The sequence below is a fragment of the Corvus cornix genome, chromosome 8 (genome assembly GCF_000738735.6).
Source record: "Corvus cornix cornix isolate S_Up_H32 chromosome 8, ASM73873v5, whole genome shotgun sequence".
NCBI classification, from domain to species: domain Eukaryota; kingdom Metazoa; phylum Chordata; class Aves; order Passeriformes; family Corvidae; genus Corvus; species Corvus cornix.
In genome coordinates, this window is record NC_046338.1 from 29693052 (window position 1) to 29716384 (window position 23333).

At 44.2% G+C, this 23333-nt stretch overlaps 1 protein-coding gene across 7 annotated transcripts in view; it reads left to right on the forward strand.

Moving 5' to 3' along the window:
- The first annotated feature begins 8908 nt into the window (after positions 1 to 8908).
- The window catches only part of CCDC180 (coiled-coil domain containing 180), a 28312-nt gene continuing 13887 nt past the window's right edge, over positions 8909 to 23333 (forward strand). For 2 of the 7 annotated variants that reach the window (XM_020584949.2, XM_039556203.1), the window contains exons 1-19: positions 9240 to 9611; positions 10156 to 10340; positions 11131 to 11213; positions 12424 to 12533; positions 12624 to 12752; positions 12917 to 13027; positions 14064 to 14159; positions 14306 to 14469; positions 14638 to 14757; positions 15450 to 15529; positions 16187 to 16275; positions 16765 to 16881; positions 17493 to 17666; positions 18649 to 18764; positions 19735 to 19861; positions 20287 to 20350; positions 20993 to 21225; positions 21783 to 22000; positions 22541 to 22716. In XM_020584949.2, coding sequence (XP_020440538.2) covers positions 10246 to 10340; positions 11131 to 11213; positions 12424 to 12533; positions 12624 to 12752; positions 12917 to 13027; positions 14064 to 14159; positions 14306 to 14469; positions 14638 to 14757; positions 15450 to 15529; positions 16187 to 16275; positions 16765 to 16881; positions 17493 to 17666; positions 18649 to 18764; positions 19735 to 19861; positions 20287 to 20350; positions 20993 to 21225; positions 21783 to 22000; positions 22541 to 22716 — 2302 coding nt within the window. In that variant the 5' untranslated portion in view covers positions 9240 to 9611; positions 10156 to 10245. The other 5 variants (XM_039556201.1, XM_019290062.3, XM_019290060.3 and 2 more) reach the window with 5 other exon arrangements.

A 23333-nucleotide genomic window follows, 5' to 3' on the forward strand; every position in this document is an offset into this window, starting at 1 on the left:
CTTCTTTGCCAGAAGGGTGCATATTTTGGTTTTGTTGAGCTTGGTGCTCCCCAGGACCTCCAAAGCCTTTCCTGACAATCTGCTTGCCAGCCCAGCTGGGTGGCCCCCAGTGGTGCTCTGGTGCCTGCCTGGGAGTGTTCCTCTTCAGAAACAGAACTTTGGGCTTCCCCTTCTTGAACTTGGTGATGTTCCTGTCAGCCCATTTCTCAGGCTTGTTGAGGTGCCTCTGGATGGCCAGATGACCTTCTGGCATGTCTTCTGAGATCCTTTCCCTCTATTCAGCCCTGGTGAGGCCTCACCTGAAATACTATGTCCAGTACTTCCCAGAACAAGTGGGACATGAAGCTACGGGAAAGAGTAGACAAAGGGTCAGTAAGATGATGAAGTTTTAATTCTCACCTTTTTTCTAGACCACTCATACACTGAAATAATTTGAGCATATCTGTCTTTGATTTTAGCACCTAATTTAAACTTCTTTTTGATTCTGTCTGCCATAGAAGACTTGAAGTTTCACCTGTACCTAACATGAATTTTAAAAAAAGTTTTAACATGAAGCAAATCACTCAACTAACATGGTTTCAACAGAATCAGGATCAGAGTCATTTATTGTTTTTTAACAACTTAATTAACTGACAGTAAATGAAGGAGGAGTGGCTGAGGTCACTTGGTTTGTTCAATCTGGAGCAGAGGAGACTGAGGGGAGACCTTGTCGGGGGCTGCAGCTCTTCCTAAGGTGCAGCAGAGGGGCAGCTCTGATCTCTGCTCCTTCTGACCAGGGAAAAGAGACCCAAGGGAACAGCTGGAGCTGTGTCGGGGAGGGTTACTTTGGATATCAGGAAAAGGTTCTTTCCCCAGAGGGTGGTCAGGCACTGAACAGGCTCCCCAGGGAATGGTCACAGTCCCAAGGCTGCCAGAGCTCCAGAATCATTTGGACAATGCTCTCAGGCACAGGGTGGGATTGTTGGGGTGTCCCGTACAGGCTCGGGAGTTGGACTTGATGATCCTGGTGGGCCCCTTCCAATTCAGGATATTCTGTGATGCTGTGAGTGTATGAATTATAATTTCAGGATCAACATCAAAATGTACTATCACCACATGAGCTGGATGCTGGCACCTCCTGGTGTCCAGTGGGTCAGATGCTCTTTCTGTCCTGGGCAGGGAGAAAAAAGTTGTCTGGGTGACATCTGTCAGAGTCCCACAGGATGCTGAATATTCTCCTATTTTACCCAAGCCAACAAGCTTTCTGTAAGCCAATCAAGCCTCATGAAGTGCTGTCAAGTATGACTCTCAACTTTTAAAATTAATGACCTGACTGAACCTTCCTGACTGAAATACTGCAATCATTCTGAAGAAATACGAACTCGGTGGTGCAAGGCAAAGGAAAGGTTAAGTTCAGGTGCAGTTCTCAGCACCCAGTAAGTTGGGAGCCAAAAAAAAAAAAAAGAGCTAAAGCCCCAGTTAAGCAAACCCTCAACTTCTACAGCCCCATTATGTAATGACATTTAAGCAAGTCACATTAACTGAATGAAGAGCTTCTCAGATGCCCTCTTAACAGTGAAAGTGCTATTCATTCTTTCATGTACATGATGTAAATAGGCATATACCATGATACACGTATTTCACATGTGTCACCTCTTCCAAGTTCAGGAGTGATGCATTCCAACAAATAGGAAGTTGGGCAAAAATGCAAGGAGGCATGCATGGATGAAAAAGGAGCTCCCAGACAAAGTCAAACACAAACAGGAAGCCTGCAGAGGGTGGAAGCAAGGACAGATAGCCTGGGAGGAATACAGGGGGATTGTCCAAGCAGCCAGGGATCAGCTCAGGAAAGTGAAAGCCCTAATGGAATTAAATCTGGCCAAGGACATCAAGGGCAACTTGGGGGCTTGGAGCAACCTGGGATAGTGGAAGTGTCCCTGCCCATGGAAGCAGGAGTGGAACTGGATGGCCTTTAAGGACCCTTCCAACTCAAACCATTCTGTGATTCTGTGAAATTCCAGTCACAGTCAGCTAATGGCAGAGACATTGCAAGGACAATATTATCCTTTCATCTCTGATGTTGAATTGTTCTCAATGAGAGAACCATACAGGACTGTAGGACACAAATTTTTACAGCAGTAACTGCTGTGTGCAAGAGTTTCCATTTGTCTTTTTCAAATAAACATATCATGAGGTTGTAATACTCAGCTGGCCAAAGAAGTTACTACTTTCAAGGCTCAAGGCACCCAGAGTGGATGTGTGGTGGAGGGCCTGGGCCATCCCTAAGGCTGGCTCAAGAGTCTGTAAGTGAGTAGGGGAGATCAGCAGTGAGGGTCAGGCTGATTGCCCAGCATGAGGTGTGGCTGTGGGAGGGCAGGAGCGTGGCTCCACTTTACTCAGGGTTCAAGATGGTCAAGTTGCTTGTCAGGGAGAGGAGAGGGCTGCTCTGATGGTCCTGGACATGGGGATGCCTTGCCAGCCAGGACTCTGCCCTGCTGTGTCCAGGGATGGTCAAGGGGGTGATTAGGCAAGATAACGGGCACGGAGTGCTATGCTGGAGGCAGGCACAAGGACTGGGGCTCAGTCCTGAGCTGAAATGGATCCCCTGGTTCATGGGCAGAAGGTAAAAACCCAATATGTACAATACTAGTTCGGTCAGAGGGAGATTCAAAGATCTGTAATACCTGTTGAGAAAAACTTTCCATTATGAAAAGGGAAGATATTTCCTTTCATTTCTTGAATTTCTATTTCTTTAAAGAAAAAAAAAAAGTTGTAATCATAGCACTGATTAGTATCTGTGTTTCCTAATTCAATTTTTAAACTCGTGTGTTAAGCAACTGAATTAAAATATGTTGCTTTAATTGTGGGCTGAGGCATGTATTATCTCCATTAATAGTCTTTATTATTTATGAGATATAGGCAATATTCAAACCTTTGCATAAAACTTCTCGGCTAGTACAATCTAAATACCTAAATATAATTAGTGGAACAGTTTGTTAGTATAATCATTGCCATGGGCTGTAATTAACATAAATTTTAATTTCATGACCTTGTAGAAGAGATTATAATTGCAGGAACCGTCATTGTGCCGAGAATGTTTTCTTCTTGAATGTTGTTTCTTGAAGACTGTCACCATAATGCTTTGAAATTATTATTATTATCGTAGTACTCATCTGCATTCAGAGAATCAGAGAATCAGAGAATTGTTTGGGTTAGAAGGGATCCTTGTAAATCATCCAACCCCTGGTTCCAACCCCCCTGCCACAGGCAGGGACACATTCCTCTAGACCAGGTTGCTCCAAGCCCTGTCCAATCTGGCCTTGAACACTTCCAGGGATGGGGCAGCCATCTCCAGGAAAGCCATCTCCAGGACAGCTTCCCCACAACACCTGTGCCAGGGCCTCACCACCCTCACATGGAAGAATTTCTTCCCATCTAACCCTGCCCTCTGGGTTAGTGGGAAGACATTCTCCTTTGTCTTCTCACCCCAGACCCTCGTAAATAGTCCTTCTCCATCTTTCCCATATATTCCCTTCAGGAACTGGAAGACCACCCCAAATATGCTCTGACTTCTGTTCTTAGGGACAATTCACCAGAGCCTTACTGGCTGGGATTCTAATTTGTTAATTCATACATCCTACATGCTGGTGAATGTTCACATGGAACGAATTCTTTGACTTGTACTCAGCATCCTGTATCTCGGCACCAAGAGGTTTGTTTGGTGGGAATGACGGAATTGGTGGAATTGTGGGGCCATGCACCTAAAACTTTTGTCAGGTTCGGGCTCACTTCTCAAGCACCAACTATCCACTGCCACCTTGGTGAAGAGAATTCTCCATCCAACCAGAATTTTGCAGGCTGTGATCCATCCTGTGATTAACTGCAAAGCATGCAGTGGGGTCCATCCTGCACCGTGCAAACCTGCTGTGCCAGTATTGACAGCGGGGCTGAGCAGCACCACTGGCTGCCATGACCTCGGCACAACAGCTGCCCCCAATCAGTACTGGTTGTGTGGGAACTGTGCCAAGGAAAACATTCTGTGGAGTTGCCAGGAGACCTGCAAAGTCAGGTGAATCATGCATGTTGAAGTGAACCTCTACACAATACATTTCCACAGTTACCCAGACACCCTGCAACATCAACGTGATTAACCCTCTGGCAGAAGGAAGATCATCATTCCTTGGCTATGGATCTCTGAGCTGGAGAAAAGGAAAACCAATCTTTCGGCTACCCTGGAAAATACAGTAAAGGGAACTACCACTACCATGCAAGCATTTCACAGTAAGTGGCTGAGGTACCACAGACTGCTGCTCAGAAGTGCCCAGCCTGAGACGAGTTGCTGGCTACAGAAGGAGATGTTTTCATTTTAGTAAAGACTACCTGGTGCTACCTATGTGAACCAAGATCAGTGCATTGAGACCAATCTTAAATTCTGGAGCAGGCTAAAGCCCTTGCATGACGTAATAACCAAAAATAATTAGGGTAAGATTGCTGAACTGTGGTCATGGCTTAGCTTTTGTTTCCCAGGTGTCAGGGCAGCTATCAACAGGTTTTGGCAGTATTTATTCTCTAAGAAAAATGTCTTCAAATGGGTGCCAGCTCTGCTCAGCTCCATTATCCCTGAGGGCAGTTTCCAGGGCATCCTATCCACTACTCCCTTAAAAAAATGAAAGCTTGCTCTCTGAAAATTTAGGGTCTTAATCACAGCCAGCCTCTTAAGTGCTCCTACACTAAAAGTCAATATGTAGACAAATGTTTGCAAAAGCCCGTTGGAATGAACATGGGGGGAAAAAAAAAAAGCAGCTCTCACGGTGAGGATCAAAGCCCAACACTGAGAATTCCCAGCTGGCACTCACTCCCAGGTGCTGCAGCAATGCTGAGTCCCAAGGCACGGGACACTGCTGCTGCCATTGCACCCCTGGCACTCCCCTGAACAGGCAAGTGCTGGCAGACTGCTGCTGGCCTTCCCTGCACACGGATTTCAGCACAGACCCTACTGGGTCTGCATTCTCAGCTGTAGACTGCACATGTGGTGCGAGCAGGAGATGCTTCTTTGCTACACTGCATCAGCAGCGGTGGACATGATTTCATTCCTGACCATTCAACAGGGTATAACTCACAGGAAGAGGAAGCCAGCTGTAGCCGAAATGAGGTTCTGTTCCTAATTATTTCACAGAACTTTCGAGGGACTTTGAACACGCCCTGTAAGACTTGCTCTGTTTCTGCGGCTGGAAAACGGAATTGTCTTTTTAAATTCCTGACAAGAGCGCTACAAGGCTTAAAGAATTCTTCCGCGTGAAGCAGCTCCGCAAAGGAGTGCTGCCTTCCATCGTAAGCGGAAGATGAGCAGGCTTTTGCATCCCTTCAGCACAGGCCAGGGACTGCAAGGAGCGGGCAGCGGCCGCTGTGTGCCCGCCCCGACCGCCCGGCGTCCCCCTCGTACCGCGGAGCGCTGCGAGCGCCTCCGGGCGCTGCTGCTCCTCGGGAATTCACCGGGACCCGGGGGAGCGCCGCTGCCAGAACGTCGGGGAAGTCACCTCAGCACGGCACAAGGCTGCAGAAGGAACAGCAAAGTCCGCTTACAAGATCCGTGCTGGAAGTTACTCCGCGGCAATTCCTGACCCACTGGAAACGAGGCGAGATGGAGCAGCTGCTTCAGCCTCAGCCGAGGAGTGTCCTGGGCGTTCAGCTGGAGGAGCCAAAGCATCATTTCGGAAAGGTGAAAAGGCAAAAGGCACAAGCTCTCTGCAGTGGTTTCCCTCCGAGCTGCTGCGCGCTGCTCGCACAGGGCCAAGGAGGCCCGAGAGAGTGCAGGCGCTGTGTGCTGGTGAGCCCTGCCGCAGAGCGTCAGCAGAGAGGTCGAGAGCAGGAATGATTAGCAGGCTCCCTGGTTTCTTCTCTTTCTTGCACATTGGACTACTCAGAGGGCTGTGGTATTGAAATGAAATCGTCCTTTGTGACAGACTCCTTTAAGCTTTATCCTCCAGAGTCTTCTGCATCCTGGAAAAGACGTGCTTGTCCCTTGCTTTCTGTTTATCTTCTGCTACGCCTTGGCTGCTAACAAAAAAGAATTGCTGAACTGCTGCTTTGGAGAGGAGAGGGAAATCACCACAGCAGCTGAACATAAGCCAGCACGTGCCCAGGATATGCAAGATGATCAAGGGCAGCTTGGCATCTACTAGCCACAGTGTGGCCTGCAGGACCAGGGCACTGACTGTCCCCCTGTTCTGGGCACTGCTGAGGCCAAACCTCGAGTCCTCAGGTCATTTGTGGGACCCTCATGACAAAAAAGACTTTGAGGGACTGGAGTGTGTCCACAAAAGGGAACAGAGCTGGGGAAGGGGATGGAGAACAAGGAGCAGCTGAGGGAGCTGGGCAGGCTCAGCTTGAAGAAAAAGGGGCCCATCACAGACTTTCTGGCTCTCCACAACTCCCTGACAGGAGGGTGTGGCCAGGTGATGGTTGGACTCTTCTCAGATAGCAAGTAACAGCCAAGAGGGAACGGCCTCAAATTGCACATGGGGAGGTTTATCATGGAATCATGGAATAGGATGAGTTGGAAAGGGACCCATCAAGATCATCTACTCCAACTCCTGGCCTGGCACATGACACCCCAACAATCCCATCACATGCCTGAGCGTTGTCCAAATACTTTTTAAACTCAGGCAGGCTTGGTGCTGTGACCACTTTCCTGGGGAGCCTGTTCCAGTGCTCAACCACCCTGTGGGGAAAAAACCTTTTCCTGATATCCATCCTAAACCTCAGGGAGCCAGATTATGCTGAGCCAGTGCTTTGGGGCTTTTGATTAATGTCTATTAATACTGTTATTACTGATAATTTATCAGAGGCTGAGACAACAATAAATCATAAACTTTCAGACCAAGTTTGAGCTTTACAGAACAATCCTTCAGCAGGCTACAGTCTATAAACAGCTGGTTTGAAACATTATTCTTAAATATGAGCAGCCCATTCTCAGTCCCCTGAAACAAAAAGCTCCAGAGTTCCTTCACTGAGCTGATCATTCGCAAAAGCACTTGCCCATGACATCTGTGGATGACCAGCAGACATGATGAGCTGATTGCTCCAGCGCAACAGCCTCCGGGAAAGCCTTTTTTCAGCTCTAGAGCCCCCTCTTTACTTGTTGCACTTCTTCCCCATCCAAGCAGAGTCCGCTGCTCTCTGTGCTTTGGTGACTTTGCCGGCTGCTGACCCGCAGTTCCCGTTCGAGGCTCCCACACTGCTGCTCCCTCCCACAGCCCTGCCCGCTGTCCCCGGGATGCTCCTTCCCCTGTCCCGCACGCCAGCGGTACCATGGACCACAACCCCCGCGGGGCAGAGCCGCCAGCTGCGGCTAAACCGCCACAAGGGCTGCAGAGCTTCTCGGTTACACACCTACAGAATTTCAAAATACTGTCATTAAAACGGCCCCTTTTCCACCGAAGCACAAAACCCGCACACAGCGGGCGCGGGGAGGCCGTGCTGGCCACGGGCGAGCGGCAGCTCCGGGCACCGCCGGGAGACGGGCCCCGAGCCCAGCCGAGCCCGGCCGAGTGACGCCGAGCCCGGCCGAGTGACGCCGAGCACAGCCGAGTGACGCCGAGCCCAGCCGAGCCCGGCCGAGTGACGCCGAGCCCGGCCGAGTGACGCCGAGCACAGCCGAGTGACGCCGAGCCCAGCCGAGCCCAGCCGAGTGACGCCGAGCGCAGCCGAGTGGCGCGGAGCGGGGTGTCTGAGCGGCGGTGCTGCCTCGCCGGGCTGGTCCGGGCTGTGCTGCCCACAGGCTGGCGTGCAGGACAGCGCTGCCCGGCGTTGGAGTGGCTGCCCCTAGGGTTGGGGTGGCAGTCCTGAGTGCCCGCGCCCTTCCAGGGAGCAGAGCGCTGCCGCTGGTTTGGGAGACACTACCCAGCGGGCGTGCTCGTCCCTTGAGCTGCTCGGGAAAGCCGAAGGGCGACCGACTCCTGGCCGTGTGTCCCGGGGCGTGGGCAGGCGCAAACCTCTGGAACGGGGACGGGGAACGGCCTCTGCGGTGTCCGTGAGGAAAGCTGTCCCGTGGGCATGTCGGGGGTCTCCTGGCTCAGCCAGAGCTGCCTCCATGGGGACGTCTGTGGGGGGACCCCCAGCATCCCTCGGGCGGGGACGGGACGGGACAGCGTGTCGGGATCTTTCTAATCAGAGAGCCCGTGCCAGAGTCCCTGGCGATGCCCGCTCAGCAGCCCAGGGCTCGCACTGCGGGACCCTGGGTACGTCCCTGGGGCGCTGGAGCCTGGCTCAGCTGCAGGGGGAGAGCAGGGACGTGGCGTGGCGCGACATAGCACAGAGCGCCATTATCTTAACTGTCTTGCAAGCAGTTTAAGAAACCGGCTGAAATCCAGACAAAATATATTTTTTCCCATTTCTGCGCATTTACCTGCAGACCAGAACAATGGCATTTCTTAAACGCAAGGCAAAAAAAGGTGCTAGTCTAGCCTCAGAAATGGCAACAGCTTAGGCACTGAGAGACCATGTATAGGGGAGACCTTAGAGGTTTCTCCGCCAAGTGCAGGTGTGTTCTCATCCCCGCGCTGAGCTGAAGGGTCCGGACCCGGGCAGTCTGGCCTGCCTTCTGCAGAGAGGAACACAAATTTCGGTTTGCGATGCCCGGCTCCGCAGCTCTGCTCCCGGCCGTGCCGGGCGGCCTGAGCCGGGCGCTGCTGGCCGCCGGGGGGCGCTGTCGACGGGGCTGCGCCGGCCCCGCCCCCTCCCGTTGGTCTGACAACGGCGGGCGCGGCGCTCGGCGCGAGCGCGTCCGAGCGGGAGCGCCTGAGGGCAGCCGGGGGGGGCCGGGAGCGACACCCGGAGCGACACCCGGAGCGACACCCGGAGGGACACCCGGAGCGACACCCGGTGCGACACCCGGTGCGACACCCGGTGGGACACCCGGAGCGACACCCGGAGCGACACCCGGGGGGACACCCGGAGCGACACCCGGTGGGACACCCGGTGGGACACCCGGAGCGACACCCGGAGGGACACCCGGAGGTCCTGGAAGGCGAGAGGGAGGCGTGGGGTTTCACCGTTAGGAGTCTTGGGGAGGTTATGAAGGTGCTTTGAAGGCTGGAGCTCCTCTGCGTCTCTGAAGAGATGGCTCCAGGGAGACCTTAGAGAGCTGGAGAGGGACTTTGGAAAAGGGCCTGGAGTGTCAGGACAAGGGGGAATCGCTTCACACTGACAGAGGGCAGGGTTAGATGGGATATTGGAAAAAAATTCTTCCCTATGTGGGTGCTGAGACCTTGGCACAGGTTGCTCAGAGAGGCTGTGTCTGCCCCATCCCTGGAGGTGTCCAAGGCCAGGTGTGAACGGGCTTGGAGCGAGCTGGCCTAGTGAAAGGTGTCCCTGGCCGTGTCAGGAGGTTGGAAGAAGATGATTTATCTTTAAGGTTCCTTCCAACCCAGACCATTCTGGGATTCTGTGATTCAAGGAAGGCCCTTTTCCAGCTGAAATGTTGTATCTCCTCTTGGCTCCCAGCTTGTAGTTGCCAGTTCTTCTGGAAGCAGGCCTGGCAGTCAGCTGCGATGAGACATGTGTTGTTCTCAATAGGACGTGCGTGACATGTTCGCAGAGAGGAAGGCTGTAAACAGATTGTCAAGGCCAAGGTAAAAAAAGCAAAGGATTGAGTAAAAGCCAAAGGAGCTGGTTGTGTTAGTCAGTTTGCTGGCTGTTGAAGTGACCTCAGGTCATTTTCAACATTTCTGGTTTTGGTTTGTTTTGGTAGAAAATGAATGTGTTATCTCCAGCATATGCTCTCCAATGCATCTTCATGTGTTCCCATCTCTTTGTTGTATATCAGGTTATATTAACTGAAGGCAGAATCATAACACAGCAGGAAAACATTCAGAGGCATAGCTAGCCAGATTCAGGCATTTCTCACTCTGCTGTTGACTTTTCTGGTAACTGTGAGTGAGGCAGCACAATCCAGTCACTCCTCTTTTCCTCTCTGAGGAAAAAAGAATCCTTCTTTTTTCTCATTTTGAAAATAGCCTTAGATGAAAATGGTTCTGCATGCAGCATGTAGGGTTTATTATTTTACCTTTCTTTTCTGTTGTCTTTCCCCTGCTATTTTTATTAATTATTTTGTTGCTGTTCTCCATTCAATAGGTTTGAAGGAATTCTAATAACTGTGATTATGGTTCCTTGAAGGCTCACTTAGCACACCTTTTGGATGAAGGAAAGAAGAAGACAAGGTCCTCTAAGAAGAGTAAAAGCCGCACTTTAAATAGGCATTGGGAAATGTCTGCTGATGCCATGCCATTACCGTGTAATCAGCAGAAGTGTGTTGGAAAAACACCCATCAGTGACTTCACAAAAAAGCCACAGTCAGACAGGTAGAGAACAGAAGCATAAAACCCCAATTATATGTTCATGACTAAAGGTATGAAATGGACACTTTTTCACTGGAAATTAGAAAGTCCTGAATTCTTGGTCATAGCACTAACAGCTTGTAACTGTCTCCTTGCCAAATGTAAATTTAGTATAATGAACTGCTGCCTGTTGAAGTGCAGGCTAACAGAGGAATATTTGCAATGGCAGGCATATCGTTTGGCTTTCCTTTTAAAAAGAAGTTGTCTTTGCTCATAGCAATCTAGATATACACCCAGTCTAACACATTTTTTTTAGGCTATATTTCAAAGTAAATGGTTTACATGATGATGCAGTAAGATTATGTAGTGAATAAAAACAAAGTTAGTGCATCCATTCTTTTTCACCCTAAGCTGGCTGCTGATGCATGGATTCTCACTGGAGAAACACAGTGCCCAAGCTGTTGGGAAAAGCATTGGGCAGATAAAGGCTATTTCCACATTTCTTGCTAGTGTCTGCTTCAGCATTCATAGGTTTTTTTTACCTTTTAGAGCTATTACATATGTCTTTGTAGTTTACATGTACTAGATCTAGCATGTATAATGCCATCATAACAGAAGTTGGGATCTACTCAGGCTTCAGTTAGTCTCAGAAGAAGCAACATTGATTCTTTGAATTATATTATTTAAAGTTAGAATGATACTTAAGTTCACTTTAATGTTCCATTTTGCCAATTAAAGTGAGCTATACTATTATGTTAGTCCCTCTTCTAGTGCATTTAGTACAAACTGAAGGTTTATTCTCTTTCTGTTTCAGACCACCTACAACTCTTCCAAAGGCATGGGGAAATGTAGATTCAAGTTCAGCTGAGAAAGTCAGAGGCCTACCTGATGTCGTTGGTAAAACTGGTTTCCCTTAATGCCATCCATTTTAATTTGCACTTGTAGGAGACGTGGTACATGTAACAGTTTCAGCTGAACAAGGGATAAAGTTGTGCTGGTTTGAAAGTAAACCAGTGGGAGAAATTAACCCCACACAAATACCTCGCGAGAGATTTCAGATCGCAGTTACAATTTAATAGAAAGATTACAATAAATGCAATGATACAGAAAACCTGGTTTAAAACCACAAAGGACAGTCTGGCACCCTGTTGGTCAGGGTGCTGGCACAGTCCGATTAAGCAGTGGTTGCAGTCCTGTCAAAAGCAGTGGTCTTGTGGAAGTTCAGGTCCTCCTCTGGATGTCCAGTGGTGTCCCAAGTCCCCAGACTGCCCAGATTGTATAAGGTAGGGGTCAGGTGGTACATCCCCCAGGGCAGGGAGTTTCACAATGGAATGATGTAATCCCATGAGTTATTGAGTATTTTTGGAGTCCCTGATAGTTGTTGCAGCTGCCTGTTCTGCTAGTGCATATTCAGTTCATTATAGCCCATCAGCAGAGATGACCCTCTCAGGATGGGTGGTGCTGCTGCTTCCCCGGCTGAGTCATTGTAAAGATAAAGAGACACTTGCAGGGTTTGCCTCTTCTCATTGTATCACCCAGATTGTATCCTGGGGGGTCTGCGCTGAAAACAACCCATCATTAAGAGTTCATCACAAAATGAACACATGTAGAGGGGAGTAGGATACACAGTGTGGTTACAACCACGTGGCACTCTTTCTCTTGCCGGCAAAAATCAAGCTCAGAAATGGCCTGACACATTTTTGATGATTTGTAGGTAATTTTGAAGATGAAGAGTCTTCTAATAGAAAAAAAACACAGTTGTGAAACTGTGAATCACAGGTTATGTTTAGATAATAAATTCCAGTTCTGATGTAAGCAGATCTCGTTCCTGAAATGATGCAATTCTTTTACATCATGCCTGAGCTTAGTTGATAGTTCCATGCTATTATCCTCCTGAAAATCAGAAGTTAATAAAGGAAATTTTAAAACACACTCCAGTATTTTTAACCTCCATTTGCTAAGATTGCACTTCCAATGGAAAGATGTTGCACACTGTTGCACAAAAACTGCAGCAGTCATAGTGTAGATTTAGGGATTTATTATTCATGCATCCCATGTTCTGCAGCAACAGTTCCAGGCTACAGAATCCTCATTTCTTTCTTGGCAGTTCCTGAGGAAACAGGCAGCAATCCATGGAAGTACCTGGCAGAACGGCGGCAAAAGCGTCACGATCGAGCAGTGGCTGAAATGCAGCAGGAGCTGGACTGCATTGGCAGGGTAAGGCAGGATTTTTTAATCCAGAGTCTAGAGTGCTCTTCTAAAGTCAGGGCCCAATAATTAAATGATCACCCTGACCTCCCATTTTAGGAGAAGGAAGCCTCTGTTTTGAAGCTTCAGGAATTCCTTCAGCTAAAAGTGATGGAATCAGATAAAAAGAGTAAACTTCTGTTTGAAAAGATTGCGTCTGATGTGGCTCTGGAAGGTTTCTCTTTTGAAGTAAGGCAGCTCAGAGCATTGGCTCAGCTTCAGTTACTTGTACCTGCTCTGTATAACATCTTCTTATGTCTCACTGGAGTCCTAAGTTGTTGTTTTTTTCCTTTTTTAATTTTTGTTTTTTAATATTCACTTTTCAGAGATTTAGAGGAGGATTTTTATTGCAGGGTTTGGAAGAACTGTGGAATATGATCCACCAGGAATCCTCAAACAGAAAGAAGTGGGTTAGGGCAGTGGACGAATCCCTAAAGGAGATCGAAAGGAGTCGAGCCGTTAAAGTGAGCTGAAGTCTTAATAACTGTTATTTAAGCGTAAGATTATTATTTGCTGATAATGCTGGATGCAGAGCAAAGAGTAGCTTGTTTCCACAGGAGTCAGAGGTCTGCCAGTAGTTCTGTTGTGTGGTGATTGCTTTCTTTTCACCAATAACTATTCACTCATTTTATGCCCACATAATCAGAAGATACTTTTTTCCTAGTTTTAAGGTGTTTCTTTCTTTCACAATTATCTATACTAAAGGTGCAAGGAATATGTGAGCTGCTTTTCTTTTCGTGGAGGGTTGTGTAGGTCAAACTTTCATCTGGTCTGTTAGTTTTTGGGGGATGTACCTATTCTGCAGCTGAGAAGGAGCACAGGCATGACCTAGCTCAATTTTAGTTTGGGTTGGCTGGGTGTCAGAAGCAGACGTCTTGCAGTTTTGTAGTCTTCAGCCTAAGCTATAAGAGTCAGTGGACATCACAGGAAATGTTTGGATAAAAAAAATGGATAGACCATGGAAGAGCTTGCTGCACTGTCCTTGCAGGCAAACAAAAGCTGTTCGTTCTACCGGTGCCAGTTTCTCCTCTCTTTGTAATGCAGGCATGATGAGTAGGTCCCCGAGTATCACCAGTAACCTTTCTGTTGGATTAGCTACAAAAAATGTCAGAGATGACCACATTTACTTTAATTTTGTGTTCACTTAAAACAGGCACTGGTGGATTCCCTTCAGATACTTAAAAGGAAGTTGGTTTGATTTTTAAATTCATACTGCAGCCCGTCTGCAGAGCACTCAATTATCACAGATATCAAAGAGAAATCTGTTGAGTAGTAACAAAGAGGAATGTTTTAGTTACTATTTTTATGAATTACTGAGAAAAATCAGTCTTTAAGGTAACTAAGATTAATATTCTAAAATTTACTTCTCAATCTGTGTATCATCCAATTGAATTCATTGTAATGGAAAAATTGTCTTGTTCATGTAGTTTTTTAACTTGGGAAACTGATATTTGAGTTACACTTTTTGTTGTTGCTTTTCTTTATTCTTTTATTGCACAGGTAGCAGATGTACTGTCCAAGTATACCGTGCAGCTGGAGGAAATTTCCTTCTTCTTGGCAGCTGATGTTCACAAGCTCATTAACGATAAGGCCATGGTAAATGTTTTTACCTGGGGCAAGATAGCAGACTGAATATTCTTTATCATTTGTGTTCTTTTCTCCCTCATTTTCCATAGAAGACACTTTTTTTTTTTGCATGTTGTATGCTGCTTCTACTCCTGGTTTTATTTTTTAATACACAGACTATAAACAGAACACTGTTGCGTAATGAGAGGGCAACTGCCAAGCTGCTCTTTAATCTAATGAAATCAGAGCTCGAGAAAGAAAAATTGCATCAACTAAAATGGCAAGAGAGAGTCAAGGACTGGAAGCTCATCCAAAAAAACCGTGTAGTTCAGAGTTTCAGGTCAGAAATTTTGCAGTCTTATTTTGGAGAGTGAATAACACAAAGTGACTAGTGTTCACTTGGGGTTTCTATAAACAGTAATACTTTATCATTTTGTCCTTATACATATCATGTATGATATCACATGTATCATGTGTCCATTATACATATTCTTCTTCCATCCTGCAGAGAATTTATGGCAAGTGAAGAAATACAGAATCCCCCAACTGTGAAAACGGAAATGGAAAATATGATAAAGGAGCAGATTGTACTTAGTGAACAGAGACTGAGGGTTTTGCAGCACACTGGGTATGGCAAAAGAGGGTATAGCATAAAGGAAAACAATTCTTTCTGGAGTTAATGAGGGACTTGGCTACAAACTGCACTTTGCTTCCTGTCAGCGTGTGGTTGTTAAATTCAGCACTAAGGCAGGGTCTAAACCTATTTTTGTACCGCTCTTTTTAATGGAAAAAATGCATTATTGATTTTCACTGCACCAGCTACATTAAATAGGTGGTGATTGAGGGCTAAAAATGCAGGAATGCAAAAGTAATTCTTACTGACATTTGGAACATGGTAGAAATGGGCAGACAAAGATGGGTGGAGAACTAGAAGTTGGTGCTTTTGTCAAAGCATTGTTTCTCCATGGGACTTCATTTGTCTAATAAATTAAGAGAGGAGTCTGGATAGAAATCTAACACTGCTGTATTTGAATATCCACCCTGCAAACAAGAAGCATTTTTGGGTGCAATGCATTACAATATTTACAGGGAGATTTTTAAAATGGATGTAGGAACAAGGTAGATTACAGTTAGTTGCTTGTTGAGCAGTAAACAGTTGGCCTCGAACAACAACAGACTCTTTGGTTTATTTTCGTTGCTGAGATGGCTTTAAATAAAATAAAGCACAGTAGTATGGCTACTCTGATGCATAATTTTATATTTTAAGTACTGACTGATTTGTATTTTAAAATACCTGACTCTTTTTTCCTACTTTGATAGCACCTTGTTGCCTCCAACACATACAAAATCTGAGATAAATGAATGGTACAAAACTCTGGAGAATTTAAACAAAATTATAGGTAAGTTGGGAAACAGTCTGGAATTCAAGCAATACTTTCTTCTTTCCAGGTAACGATGAGGCAGAAAGTTGCTTTGAAAGTGCATGTTTGCTCTCTTCTTTGTTCTGTGTGTTCCCTCATACCTTCTCAGTTGCTTTGAGGTTGCAGTGGGACCCAAAGAAGCTGCCTGTGACATCACTTTCCTTTGGCCAGTACAAACACTTGTGCATGGTGAGATCCAGCAGGAACTGGCTTGCTTAGAATTAACCTGAGGGAAATAGAGGGTTAATTTTGACATGAATCAGTTCTCAATCACACAAAAATACTCAATTTTAACTCTTGGAGAAGAAGATGGGAAGCACTGGAGATACTTCCTTTCTCTTTATCCTGTAGTGTGCCTTCCCTGTGTGTGTCTGCCTTCTCTTGCTGCAGAGCACATCCTGTTGTGATGTCTGTAGCCTGTAGGGTAGCAAAGAAGTTGGTAGCAATTGTAAATGACTTGCAACTTTTAAGCATAATGAGAAACAGCTTTGTATTAAAACATCTTACTTGATTCCATGGTGGTGTCACACAGGTGTGCAGACACTGCTGGCATCTGTTCCCTGTGCTGAGATAATATGGGAATCTGTGACTGTGAAATATGGGAATCTTGACTGTGGTCTGTTCCGTGTCATTCAGACACCCGTAATGCAGAGTGCGTGGAGAAAATGCGTGTCCAGTATGAGCTGGTGCAGGGCAAATGTGAGGAAAAAGTGCAGTTCTGCAAGGTGAGTGTCACAGCTTTGGGTGTGGTAGCCATGGTACAATTGTCGTTACAGTAAAATGTGTCTGAGGATCCACCAAACATTGAGATAACAAGTGAAATTACTTTTTAACCTCTGTCTTACTCTGTTAAAAAAGTAACCATGCATTTGGTTTCACAGTAGTGTTTGGTATTTGTACTTGAACTGTGTAAAAGCCATAACAAATGCTGGGAATGAAGGGAGTGCTGTCTTACATTTACGTGGAGGATGCAAGGACCCTCAGCCTTTGTGCTAAATCTGTCGTATCTTGGGAAAGAAATTCTACCTCTCTGCCTCAATTTCTCCCTTAGTATCCAATGGAATTGTATTGTTTACTAACAGAATGTGGGGTCTAGGAGGCTGAATCTTTCTCTGTCCATCACAAGAGAAGAAACACTAAGTTTAGCCATGCTCTCTGAAAGCCATGTAGTATTTGTTATATGCATGTCAATAATTCACTGTTCTTTCATTTAGATGAGCTTGTTGGATATGAACATTTGCCCAGGAGTTGTTGAAATTGTGTATTGCGACATGCTTCAGACGACTAAGAAACTAAAACACAGGTTTGAAGAAGAACTGGAGCACATGGATGTATGTTTATTCCATTTACTTCTATCACTCCCTGGGATTAGTGTGTTTTTCCTGTGCTCTCACATGCAATGCCTTCTGCATTGTAGGCTATTGATGTCACATTGGAAAGACATCCACAGTGTGACTGAACACTACAAAGAAACAATGTTTGGTGTGATTCACACAGAAGAGTTCATAATTACTGTGTTTATTATTCGTAATATAAATATATTGTATTTTTATTATCGTTTATATCTGAAATATATGTGATAGAGATGAATAACATATGGCCCAATCCCAAATTTCTTCCAATCTGATCTTTTGTGATTCTATGCATAAGAATGACTGGGCAGTTGTTCCTAAAGTGATAGATTGCAGAATGTGATTCTGTGCTTTACAGTGCCAGAATAAACAGAAGTTTTGGTAACTCTCACTTGTAGAATAAAAATCCACATTCTTACTCAGTTTACTTGGATTTTTTTTTTTTTTTACTCTCCAGATAGAAGACGCTATGTTGAATACTGGTCGTGTAATTCCAGGCAGCCTTTTATCATGTTACATATCCTCTTCCTCATTCATTTCACCTTCCAGCAGTTTAAAAATAACTTGTTCACGTGAATGTTTTTCTTTAGAGTGATTTTAAGGAGATGGCTAAACAGCACGAGCAGCATTGTCAAGGCTTGTACAGCTATGTTGAGGAGGCTGTGGGTCTCTGGGATGTCCATCAACTCCAACTGTCCCAGCAGGAAGATGTGCTTCAGAAGAAAGTAGATGAATACAGATGGGAACAGGATGACATAATACAGGTATAAACATAAAAGCAAGGATGTGGTATAATGTAAAGAAAGGACTTCTTAAAGCAAAGAACCATCTGGAATTCAATATGATGCCTTTCCTGGTCTTAAAATCCAAGAGTCAAACATGGTTAGAAGGGAAAAGGGATTTTACCTTGGTATTTATTTTAAGGATCCTTAGGTGCACTATGTCTAGGTTGAATGCACCTACATGCACACCAAAATAATCCACCCCAAAGATCTGGTCTAACATTATAGGTCTTACTAATTGACATATCTATCAAAGATTCCCCAATGAGAGGCTCGAGTGAGCCCCCCTCCCCAAGGAACCTTCTCCTGGATGGTTCTATCTTGGTTTACAGAATGTGTTCTGGAGAGGACCTTGGGGTCTGGGGCACACTGATCCCTGGCTACGAAGCTTCTAAAATGTTGAGTCTCCCAGCTGAACAAACAAGTCCAAGAAAGTAGGCAAAGAGCACTTAGAATACAGAAGTTGTAAAAAGGTATAACAGGGGTATAAAAGAAAAGGCAAAAATCTTCATGGCATCAAATATAGCTGCTATAAAATTAAAAACGTAATCTCTGACTTTTATATTGGAATTTCTACTTTTCAGTTTCATTCTGTCAGGTACATTTTTGCTAACTGCTTGATTCACACTGAATGGACAGTACTGTCTTACTCTTGATACAGCAACAGTGATAAAGATCACTTACTTCCTGTATAAAGTGGCTGCAAGTTGCTATTATGAGATCTTGTGAGGTGTAGAGTCTGGTTGGATGTCAAGTTCTCATAGTTACTACAACCACCTTGGGGTGGCAATGTCAGAGATGTTCATTATCTAGGAAGATCTTCCTAGGTGATGAGTTTTGCTAAGGTAGCTTCTCTTCTTGGTGTAACATATATGTACATAATTAAATTACTTGAATCCTAAATATTTATGGAGGTTTTAGTAGATACTAAACCATTTTTACTGGCTTTTTTATGTGGCTTTAGACGATGAAAGATGATCTGGATATAATTCTGGAAAAAATGAAAATGGCGAGCTGTGAAGAAGAGCTGGAGGAATATTTGGAGAATGCCCTTTTTTCTTTAAATGAAATTAGAACTAGGTATGAATTTTGTGTTGTAGACTTAAAAAGTAAAGCATATTTTAACATTGGTTGTACTACTTGCAAGGACTCAGATCTTTGAGATAGCCAAAGTGTTTATTTTGGTAAGCTCTCTGTTGCCCTTCTCACAATTAGGCATTTGTAACTTTAAAAACCATATAAAAATTAGTACAATACTGCTCTCCTTGCTGAAGATCTTAGCAGCAGGTGTGAAGCCCGAGAGGAAGCAGGTCTGTTCTCATACCCAGGAGGTTTTTTCTGTGTGTTAGATCAGAGGCACATTAGAAGAGCAATATGGACCTGAGGAGCAGATGCACACACCTTAAACGCCTCACAGTGGGATTGTGGTTAGAGCTGTGGCTTTGGTACTCTTAATACTCATTCAAACAATTCAAAAAAAGCCAGAGGTAACAGACTGAGTGAAAATACAATGCCAGGTTGCAGAGACAGAATGTAACCTATCTGAACACATACATAAATTCCCCATAATTATCTTTGTTTAGGAGACACAGCACATGTAAATGTAAATGAAAACAAGTGTGAACATTGATTTTTCTTGAATCAAGACTCAGCTTGAACTGTTAGTTTTTATTTTCAAGTAAAAGGAAAATAAACCAGAAAGGCTCAGTCACAGCTGAGCACAGTGCAGAATTAACATGGAAGACAGTAAATTGACCTCTCTTATGTAAGCAGAGTGTCTGAATGGTTCCCCATCCAAAAGGAAGGATGTAAAAGGCTTTATTGTAAATATTTCTTAACTTTTGTGCATTTATTTATTTGTAATGCTCTAATCTCTAACAAGCCAGGATGTGATTGTATTCAGTATAAACAGATGAATGGCAATGTTCAGCCTAAAGGTTTTATGAGATTGATCAGAAAGTTAGATTTAGATTTTAAGGCACTGTAGTCATACTTCATTTTATTTCTATACATACTTGAGTCTCCTAAACAGTGACCTTAAATTTGACAGGAATGAGACACTCAAGCAAATTTTAATGGATGAAGTAATGGCTTACCCAAAAGCTATTTGGGGGGAATTGACTTCTTACACTATATCCATCACCCAGCATTTTAGTGTGAAGGAAATCTTCAAACAGGTAAAAAGAAAATTTCTCCTTGTTTAAAACCTTAGTGGTGTATTAATTTTTTGTGTTAGAGAAAATTTACATTACCTTTAAAATTCAGATTATATAAAGTATTGTTTCAGCCATTGAATAAAGTGCTTTTGGTGGAGATAGCAGAGGGAAACAAAAACATTTCTCAATCCCACACTTTTCTCTCTGTCCTTGTTACAAATGGCATTTTAGCAAATTCATTTGCCTTTTGAACAGAAAACTACAAGGTAACAGACTTACAGTAATCAGTTTGAGTGTTACAGGTTCTTGAGATAGTAAGTGATCTATTAAAGACTTGTATCTTAGTGAAATAGATACATTTTGAGAAGGGATATGGATTTCTTATAAGAAAGCAAATCCATATTTTAAAATGGTGTGGCAGGTGTTTGTTGTTGTTTTGCTTTTAGAACTTGCAAGGCCAGATAGACGCCACAGTTCAAGATCAAAATAATACCTCAACAGTCCAAACAGGTATTTTTGCTTGGTTGTTTTTCAATCTTCATTTCTTTGGCTTGTAACCAGTAGAACTCTGCTTTAACTGTAAATAACTAGTTGAGGCTTCAGGAGCTGAACATATGGTGGAGCAGCGAGCTGAGAGCATTGGGAAGGAGAGGAAAATCCTAGAGTATCCTGGGTTGGAAGGGTCCCCTGGGGATCATGAAAGTCCAACTCTTGGCCCTGCACAGGACACCCCAACAATCCCACCCTGTGCCTGGGAGTGTTGTCCAGACCCTTCTTGAGCTCTGGCAGCCTTGGGGCCGTGCCCATTCCCTGGGGAGCCTGGGCAGTGCCCCAACACCCTCTGGGAGGAGAATCTTTTCCTAATACCCAGTCTAATCCTCCCCTGGCTCAGCTCCAGCCATTCCCTTGGGTCCTGTCCCTGGTCACGGAGAGCAGAGATCAAAGCTGCCCCTCCACTGCTGCCCTTGAGAGGAGCTGCAGCCCCCAGTAAGGTGTGACCTCAGTCTCCTCCAGCTGAGCAGACCAAATGCCCTCAGCCACTCTTTGTATGGCTTCTCCTCCAGACCCTTCACTATCTCTATGTCCCTCCTGTGGACATTCTCTAATAGCTTTAGATCTTTCTGATATTGTGGCATCCAAAATTGCCCCCAGGGCTCGAAGCAAGGTCATCCCAGCCCAGAGCAGAGCAGGACAATCATCTCTCTCCACTGGTGCCAGAAGATAGGGACAGCTGTCAAAAACCAGCTGGAGAAACAAACCCAACTGAGAATCACATGATCTTGGCACAGGAAATTGAAGGAACAGAGGAAGAAGAAGATGGGGAGAGTATTCCTCATAAAAGTAAAGAAAATGAGCATGCAGAACAAGCAGTAAGCATTATGCAGGTAAGTGAGCAAGAGAGTAAGTTTGAAGGTGAAAGCAGTCTTGTCCAAAATAAGGAGGAATAGGAAGTCTTTTTGCTGAGAATGAGTAGAAAGTCCTTTTTTGCTTAGTCTTGCTTACAAAGCACACCAGATCCTTACAAAGGGCTCTAGATCCTTTTATGGGGAAATAGTGTATATAAAACAGTTCACAACCATTCTTTTTGATCTACTTTTAACCTTGTAGAAACCCTTTGCATAGATTTTTTTTTTCATCTGTCTTCCATCACAGTGTTCTCAGCCCATGGTGAATGATTGAAGCTGTATTTGTACCTAAGTTTTAGGTTTTCAGTTTCTACAAATTTATTACCATAACAAAAACCTTTTAAAACATTGTCGACTCTGCCTATGTCTTGCTGGCATATGTAAATGTATAAATATTGCCAGCACTGTGTAAATGTCCAAATTGAGAATGAGAACATTATTCTAAATCTCCCTAGGATTCTTCTAGTAGCTCGTGCACTGTTGATTCTGTGCTGATACCTTTAAAGGTAACGTGATGATTTCCAACTGTTTCCCAGTCAGTGGCCGAGAGCAGCAAGGCAGAAAGGACTGAAATTGCCATGGAGTCTCTTTCCACTGCTAGTGGAAACACTTCCACTGTTCTTGGAGTTGAGGAGGCAGGAAAGACTGACAGGACAAAGAGTAATTTTACAAAATACAAAGAAGAAGAATCACTTCCTATATACCTGAAATATGTACTTCTCACAGAAAGTATGTTTGTCAAGCTGAAGAAAAGGTGAGTAGCAAACAATTTCTGTTCTTTCTTTCCCTTATGTAATAGACAAATTTCAGCTGTTTAGAAGAAACATTAGACTATAGAGGCAAAAGTTACCTAGTTACTGTTACATAATTAGATATTTCTATAGTTAGATATTTAATTATAAAATTATGATTGTAAAATTAGTGTGTTATTCCACTTTTTAAATTGATACAAATAAAAGAAAATGTTTATATTGCTTTGTATCCATGGGCTGTCAAAGTACCACAAAAACATTTACCTTTACAGAACATTCATATTTTATGGAAAATTACATAGTGAGAAAATATATTACAGAAAGACAAGTAATTTGCCCAAATTCCCTGCAGAGCCATGAAAGTAAAATGCTTGGTACTCAGTAGTATGCAGCTAGCTCAAAAATTCTACCAGTATTGTGCAAATGCTACTGAAACCCTATCTTCCTATAGCCAGAAGTTAAATTCTTAGAAATAATATATTTAATAAACTCTTATTTATTATTTACTATTCTTCACTGTAATAGTTCTTTTTCAATCATAGGGTTCGCCTCTGCTTTTTTGAACACTTGGAGAAATGGTGTGCAGAATCCTTGTCCAACTCCTTTATCTTTGTAGCTGCCAAGAAAGAGGAGCTGAATGCAATACTTCTGCTGCATCTTCAGATGCATCAACAAAAGCAGGAGGAGATACAGACAAATATCTACAATGCTCGAGCTGGTATTGACTGTTTTTGGTATTCTGAGCATCACATCTTCCTTTAGAGATGGTCCTAAGTGGGCCAAAATCTGTTTCAGCATTAGTTAACTCAGTAGTAGAGGACAATAGAAAGTAGCTGGCTCTCCAGAAATTCCCAGTATATTATGTTACTCATATATTTAAAATTCCTTTTTTATTTTATTTATTTTAATTTTTAATTTATTATTTTTGTTTATTTATTTATTTATTTATTTATTTATTTATTTTCTATAGCTCTTCCTGGTTTGTGCTGTGTTACTTTTGGAAAAATAGACAGCAGTGCCTTGATTGACAACTGTTAATGTTGATCATGTTCAGCTGAAGATGTTGAACATTCTGTTGTCAATGTTTGCGAATTCTCATTCACCTTGACATTATTTAACAAGAGTTTGAGGTGTACAAAGAATATTTTAAAAGTGTTGAAGAAAAAGAAGTTAGCAAGCTGGGAGAGCCAAAATGGCAGGGCCAAGCTTCTGAAAACATGAGAGGAAGGATTTAACTCTGTGAAATACCACTGAGCAGCTACAGAGCATCCTCCAGTCAAAACTCTTTTGGCATGGGCAGTGTCAGGTTTTTATGGTGAGAAAAAGATATTTTAG